Here is a 7,610-nt window from a genome sequence, read left to right on the forward strand (position 1 = left end):
GATTAGAGAGTTGAACTAAACTGATAACATATGTCACTAAATTAGTAGACAATTCATGGCTACAACTGTACTAAACTCACTAAAATCAAGGCATTGCAATTCCAAAATTAATATAAATGCTTCAAAAAATAAATCTAATAATTACAAAATTATTAAAAACATTTGCATTGCACTGAGATTGCAAAAATGCACAATATAAAATAATTCAAAAAGGCAGCAGTCCCCGAACTTTTGAGTGCCACAGACCGTGTTCATGTGAAGACATATTTTGAAGGCGTGGCTTAGAAACAAAAACAAATGATTAAAAATACCGCTGAGCATTACGCTTCAATGAGTCTGTCTTATTATATCTCCACATAACGTGTTGTAAGACACCACAATGTCATCCGACTACAAACAATTATGCGTTTCAGTTTCACTGTTGCTATTTAACTTGTGCTTATAGTGTACCTATTTGAAGATACCTACTTATTGCTGGTCTCATGGCTGTATGCCGTAATCTGACAGGTGTTTCGACACAGTGCCATAAAGTGTCATTGTGTTTTGGTGTGCTTTGTGTCCTCCTAAACCAACTTCGATGTTGAATTAAGTTCTTGTGAGCACACAGTGGTTGTCTGTGCATTATTGGACATAATAATCTCTTGACAAAGCCGCTATGAAAGGGCTGATTAGTGACTTAGTGTCGTGATAAGTGATTGACTTCGTTGCACGCGAGCTCAAGTGTTCCTGCGGCTAGTTCACTCGTTTCGCTAAACACGGAGCTGCCCGCGTGACACTCTCGTTTACGGTGACGTCTTGTATGTGTTATTGGACATAATAATCTGGTGACAAACCCGCCATGGAGGCGATGATGAGGGATTTACAGGAGCGGCGCGGCACTGTGTATAGCCATGCTAGAAAGCTAGCTACAGCAACGGTAATGCCAGAGCTGCCCGCGCGATGTTGTCACGAAACACAGTTCTAAAAAAATAAGGTAGCTTGCTGAGTTAAGATTACAAGACGGCAGCGCAGAACGTCCCCGGAGTAAAGGAGGTTGTGTCAGTGATAATGTTTTAATTTGAAGATCACGTCTATGAGGTTATTGATCGATCATCGAATTTAGACATTACAGCTCACAAAATGTGCATACAATTCTAATTATCGGCTGATCCAATCAAGCCGATCAGATCGATTTAATCGACAAATAAATTATCACAAACCACGTATGATGGAAAATCAAGTTTTGATTAATTTCTTGTTCGATCTCATGAGATTGCATTGGTGTACCTAATGAAGTGCCTAGTTTTGTAGATGCTGCTTAAGACGTCAATAAAAGCTTCCTGATCTGTGAAATCAAAATGGCTCGTCACGTTATTTTCCACCCAACATGCAGGAAGAGAAGCACCTTGTCCACGGAAACGTGTGCGCTAAAAACGTGCTCGTGATCCGAGAGGAGGACCGCCAGGCCGGGAACCCGCCCTTCATCAAGCTTAGCGACCCTGGCATCAGCATCACTGTCCTGCCTAAAGACAGTGAGTCTGCAGCTACCTTTACATTCTCTTCGAAAATGTTTTATAATATAATACTGGTGCTATTTTTCTTCATCATAAATGTTAAAAAAAAATAATAATAATAAAATAAGTTTTCTTGGGGGCTCGAACGGGTGAATGGAATTTAAAGTCATTTCAATGGGTCAAGTGTACTTGAGTAAATTGAGTTATGAGCTTGGTAACAGGATAAATTAAACTCGTAAGTCAAGGTACCAAAAACGCCAATATTCTACAGTCAACGAATGGTCATGTGCATTTTTGTTTGCGGCCAGTTTTGATAGAGAGGATCCCGTGGGTACCCCCCGAGTGCATCGACGACTCCGCCAACCTGAGCCTGGCAGCTGACAGGTGGAGCTATGGTGTCACGCTGTGGGAACTCTGCAGCAGCGGAGACAGGCCGCTAGCGGCGCTGGATGACTCCAAGGTGACGGTTGAAGAATTTGTGTGGCGATATCAATCATGACCAAAGAACATGACCAAAATCTAACCATCCATTCGTTTTCTATATTGCTTATACGGTTCAGGATGACCAAACAAAGATGACCACTTTATGTGACCCATTTACGTGACCAAGGACCACATGACCAAGGACCACGTGACCAAAGACTATGTGACCCAAGTATACGATCATCAATCCTGACCAAAGTATGTGACCAAAGACCACGTAACAAAGACACGTGACCAAAAAAGTGACAGAGAACATGAGCAAAAATCGTGGCTGGAAAATTACCGTAAATCGTGCCCAAAAACTGGACAAAAAAAAGCACTCAGTAATGGCAACATGACAAAAATATCCAAAACCATGACGAAAAATCATGACCAACAATTGTGACCACAAAATCATGACCAAAAAACATAACCCAAAATCATGACCAAGAGTCATGGCCAGAAATCATGACCAACAATTCTGACTAAAAAAACATAACTAAACTCTTAACCCAAAAAATCGGACCAAAAAATGACTACATATTGTGACCAGAAATCGGGACCAACATTTCTGACCAGAAAAACATGACCAAAATCCTGAACCAAAACTCATGACCAAATTTGTGTTTTTTAAACATCCCTTTTCCCCAAACTCCAGAAAAGCCTTTTCTACGAGGACCAGCACCAGCTTCCCACGCCCAAGTGGACCGAGCTGGCCAACCTGATTACCAACTGTATGGACTACGAGCCCACGTTCCGGCCAACGTTTCGCGCCATCATCCGTGACCTGAACAGCCTCTTTACACCAGGTTGGTTGTTGCCCTCAAACTGCTTCTGTTATTGTCGGGGATGATGAATCTTCCTCCGGTTGTTCCCGTGTCCACCAGACTATGAGCTGATCGTGGACAGCGACATCCTTCCCAACCGGACTGCAGCTTCCAGCTGGATGACAGGCGGCTTCGAGAGTCAGGACCCGGCCCAGTTTGAAGAGAGACACCTCATATTTTTACAGCAGCTAGGAAAGGTATGACGTGCAATGGCGGAGCGCAGCCATATTGCATAGAAATGCTGAGAGTCGGGTTCCCACATCCAATGTGGCCTTGTGTTCCCAGCGCTACCTAACGAATATTTTTGATCATCACCAATAATAATGACCAAAAATCATCACTAAAAACATTTTAAAAATCTGACCAAAAACGGGACTGAAAAACATGACCAAATACAATGACAGTGTTTACTTCGTGACCAAAAAAACATAATCCAAATCATCAACAAAACCATGACCAAAACCAAATCTGACCAAAAATCTTGACTAAAAACATAACCATTAACTATATGACCTCGTGACCAAAAAACATGACCAAACCATGACCAAAAATCATGACTAAAACCATGACCAAATACCTTGACCGTTCTTACCTCATAACCAAAATCACGGAAGACAAAATGCTCAAAAACATGACTTAAAAACAGCCACAAATCGGACCAACAATCATCACACATGACCAAATAAAATAATAATTTTTACCTTGTGACCAAAAAACGGGACCAAAAATCATGAATATTTTTAGGTCGTGACCAAAAAGCATGAATATTTTACCTAATGACCAAAATCATGGACAAAAAAAAAAAACATGACTTAAAACGGGACCAAAACCACGACCCAAAATCTGACCAAAGATCTTGACTTAAAAACTTGACCATTTTACCTTATTACCAAAAGCTTGACTATTTTACTCTTGTGACCAGAAACATGTCCAAAAAAACATGCCCATCCAGCTGCTCCTCTTCATCTTCACCCCGGTTTGTCGATTTATTCCAGGGCAACTTCGGCAGCGTGGAGATGTGCCGCTACGACCCGCTGCAGGACAACACGGGGGAGGTGGTGGCCGTGAAGAAGCTGCAGCACAGCACTGCCGAACACATCCGCGACTTCGAGCGCGAGATCGACATCCTCAAGTCTCTGCAGCACGACAATATCGTCAAGTACAAAGGTGTCTGCTACAGCGCAGGTACGCAGAAATACGCCCAAAAGACCAGCAACCAAACATCACGCCAAAAAGCAGACCAAAATTCACAGCCAAAACTCATGTCGTTAAACTACTTAAAAATCAGAACTGAAACCCCAATCAATCAAAAAAAAAAAAGATGCTAAAACAATGTTCAAACTCACAACCAAAACCTTGAAACTAAAAGTCACGACCAAAAAGCATAAAACCACAACCACAAAATCACGATCATAAATAGCAACAAAACTATGAAAAATCATGACCAAACATTACCACAACTTGTACAAAATGTACAACCAAAAATCTAACCCAAAAAAAATAAATGACCATAAATCCCAACCAAAAAAAATTTAAAAATCAGACCAAACATCATAACGGAAACTCACATCCATAAATCGGACAAATCATGACATAAACTCAGGACCCAAAGCTTGCAACCAAAAAACATAATTTACATTTATGTTAAAAGTATTTGACCAAAATGCATGACCAAAAATATCATGACCAAAATACATTGTGTTTTCCTCTTGGGCAGGCCGACGCAATCTACGGCTGATCATGGAATACCTTCCCTACGGAAGCCTGCGAGACTACCTCATGAAGAATAAGGAGAGGATCGACCGCAAGAAGCTGATGCACTACACCTCTCAGATCTGCAAGGTCCGGCCGGGTCCTTTGCCGCCACATTTCCCCAAAATTGCCCTTGGAAAATTCTCGTGAGCTTCTCCCTCGTGTCACCTATGTGCAGGGAATGGAGTACCTGTCCAGCAAGCGCTACATTCACCGCGACCTAGCAACGCGGAACATCCTGGTGGAAAGCGAGCAGAGGGTGAAGATCGGCGACTTCGGCCTGACCAAAGTTCTCCCTCAGGACAAGGAGTACTACATGGTCAAAGAGCCAGGAGAGAGCCCCATCTTTTGGTAGCGTCCCTCCACCCTCTGGCATTGACTCCCTCCCATCCACAAACGCATCCTCCTAACATCAGCTCTCCTCCTCAGGTACGCTCCCGAGTCGCTGAGCGAGAGCAGGTTCTCCGTGGCGTCGGATGTGTGGAGCTTCGGAGTGGTGCTTTACGAGCTCTTCACCCACAGTGAGAAGAACTGCAGCCCTCCAGCCGTAAGCCGCCGCACGCTGCCATAGCTAAAGAAAATCATTTTAAGCTATGTAGCATGTCGAAATAAACCAAACTGCAAATTCTGACATTTCCCCAAACATGTTCTGTAGTTCCTCAAACTTGTACCTCTTTTCTAAAAAAGAGAGTTAAGGCCAGAAAGTTCTATCTTGGTCTCATCAGACTAGATAATTTTATTTCTCACCGTCTTGGAGTCCTACAGGTGTTTTTTTTTAGCAAACTCCATGCGGGCTTTCATGAGTCTTGCACTGAGGAGAGGCTTCCGTCGGGCCACTCTGCCATAAAGCCCCGACTGGTGGAGAGCTGCACTGATGGTTGACTTTCTAGAACTTTCTCCCATCTCCCGACTGCATCTCTGGAGCTCAGCCACAATGATCTTTAGGTTCTTCTTTACCTCTCTCACCAAGCCCCCCCCCCCCCCCATTGCTCAGTTTGGCCGGACAGCCAGCTCTAGGAAGGGTTCCGGTCGTCCCAAATGTCTTCACTGTGCTCTTAGGAACCTTCAATGCAGCAGAATGTGTTTTGTAACCTTGAGCAGATCAGTGCCTTGCCACAATTCTGTCCCTGAGCTCTTCAGGCAGTTCCTTTGACCTCATGATTCTCCTTTGCTCTGACATGCACTGTGACCTGTAAGATCTTATATAGACAGGTGTGTGGCTTTCCTAATCAAGTCCAATCAGTATAATCAAACACAGCTGGACTCCAATGAAGGTGTAGAACCATCTCAAGGATGATTAGGACAGCACCCGAGTTAAATACGAGTGTCACAACAAAGGGTCTGAAAATGTATGGCTGTGTGATATTTCAGTTTTTCTTTTTTAATAAATCTGCAAAAATGTCAACAATTCCGTTTTTTTCCTGTCTATATGGAGTGCTCTGTTTACATTGAGGAGGGAAAAAAAAGAGTGAAAAATGAATACTGAATACTTTCCGTACCCACTGTAAGTGAAAATATAAAAAGGTGATTTATTTTTTAACAAAAATATACCTCTTTTAAAAACATAAAACCAGTCAGGTGACATTAAAACACAGGTGTTTTTAGACCAAGCAGTCACAATTCTTATGTCGGCCGCAAAAAAAAAAACCAAACACATCTGAACACATTTTAGAATTAGCTGTTAGCTTAGCAGTCTTTTGTCCTGCATTTTGCAACTTTTTTGTTTTTACTCCTTGTCAGATATTCATGTCCATGATGGGCAACGACAAGCAGGGCCAGCTGATCGTCTACCACCTGATGGAATTGCTCAAGTCGGGCAGCAGGCTGCCGCAACCCGTCCACTGTCCCGACGAGGTGAGTGCGTCAATTGTCACAACCTAAAAACCTCATTCATCCAGGTGGTGCGCAATTTAAAAAATAAATAAATAAAAAACACAGCACAGTCACAGAATTTACTCCAAAAGTTGCCTGGAAAATCAAGCAAACTCAAGTCAAACAAAAGAAAGTCACAAGCTAAAGAATTTGCATTGACGTCATTCAGCCCGAAACAGCAACACTCATTTTGGGTGGAAAATTAAAATATGAATGAATACAGATGTGAAACGGATAAATTGTCAAATAATGAATTAATTAAATAATGAAATATATCATATTTGATGTTTACATTTATATAACCCATTTATTAATCCTTTAATTTGGAACCCATTTATGGTTTAGTACTTTTTTTTTAAATGACTGAATGTCTTAAAATAAATAAGACATTAAATAAAAAATCCCATGAAATATAAATGTCATTAAATACATTCCATTAAATAAAAAAATCTACTGAATGAATAAATATATCCATTAATAGAAATCAATTAAATGAAAATGCTATTAGATATAAAGTATAAATGCCATTCAAATAAAGATGCATTGAATATTAAAAACACATGAAATAAAAAGAAATAGGAATGCCATTCAACAAAGAAGCCATTAAAAATAGTATGCTATTTCATAAATCGCATAACCTACAATCACTAATACAAAAATATTCAATTCAATATAAACATCGTTACAAAATTGTATTATTAAAAGAATTTTGGAAAAATACAAATGTCATTATTTTAAAAGGCTGTTAATGAAATAGTCATTGAATACAAATTAGAATAAATCATTAAAATATTAACTAAGAATTTCATAAAATAATTAATGCATTGATTACACTGTGTTAAATAAATAAAAATGTCATTAAATATTTATTTCATTTAATAAAATCCCCTTTAAATAAGAACAAATGATCAGTAAAAATCCCATTCAATAAATACAAAGGTCATTAAATGAAAAAATCCAGTAATTAAAAAATGTATAAAGCTACTGCACCTGAATCTCAGTGTTATGAAAGGCTTTTGTTGGCTTACTGCACTCCAGTGGAAGAAATGGATGAGCCACTGTGGAATTTAAGAAGTGGAGGCACCTTCTGCTAACCACTGAGAAAGAAGCATTCCATTTTAAGTGAAGAAGTTGAAGCTCCCTTTTCTAGCTGCAGACAGACTGAAATAAACTGCCGTCGTGTTATTGCCAATCGTCTCCCCAG

At 40.4% G+C, this 7,610-nt stretch overlaps 1 protein-coding gene across 4 annotated transcripts in view; it reads left to right on the forward strand.

The window, feature by feature from the left end:
- Positions 1 to 7,610, forward strand: part of jak2b (Janus kinase 2b) — a 59,643-nt gene that overhangs the window by 44,626 nt on the left and 7,407 nt on the right. For all 4 annotated transcript variants that reach the window (XR_009768294.1, XR_009768295.1, XR_009768296.1 and 1 more), the window contains 9 exons: positions 1,373 to 1,511; positions 1,802 to 1,953; positions 2,614 to 2,764; positions 2,843 to 2,979; positions 3,778 to 3,967; positions 4,500 to 4,624; positions 4,713 to 4,885; positions 4,964 to 5,081; positions 6,275 to 6,388. Coding sequence is in view for 1 of the 4 variants with exons in the window: in XM_061672354.1 (XP_061528338.1) it covers positions 1,373 to 1,511; positions 1,802 to 1,953; positions 2,614 to 2,764; positions 2,843 to 2,979; positions 3,778 to 3,967; positions 4,500 to 4,624; positions 4,713 to 4,885; positions 4,964 to 5,081; positions 6,275 to 6,388 (1,299 nt within the window). In the remaining 3 variants the exon portion in view is untranslated. The remainder of the gene's footprint in view (positions 1 to 1,372; positions 1,512 to 1,801; positions 1,954 to 2,613; positions 2,765 to 2,842; positions 2,980 to 3,777; positions 3,968 to 4,499; positions 4,625 to 4,712; positions 4,886 to 4,963; positions 5,082 to 6,274; positions 6,389 to 7,610) is intronic.

The sequence above is a fragment of the Phycodurus eques genome, chromosome 3, assembly GCF_024500275.1.
Source record: "Phycodurus eques isolate BA_2022a chromosome 3, UOR_Pequ_1.1, whole genome shotgun sequence".
Lineage (NCBI taxonomy): Eukaryota > Metazoa > Chordata > Actinopteri > Syngnathiformes > Syngnathidae > Phycodurus > Phycodurus eques.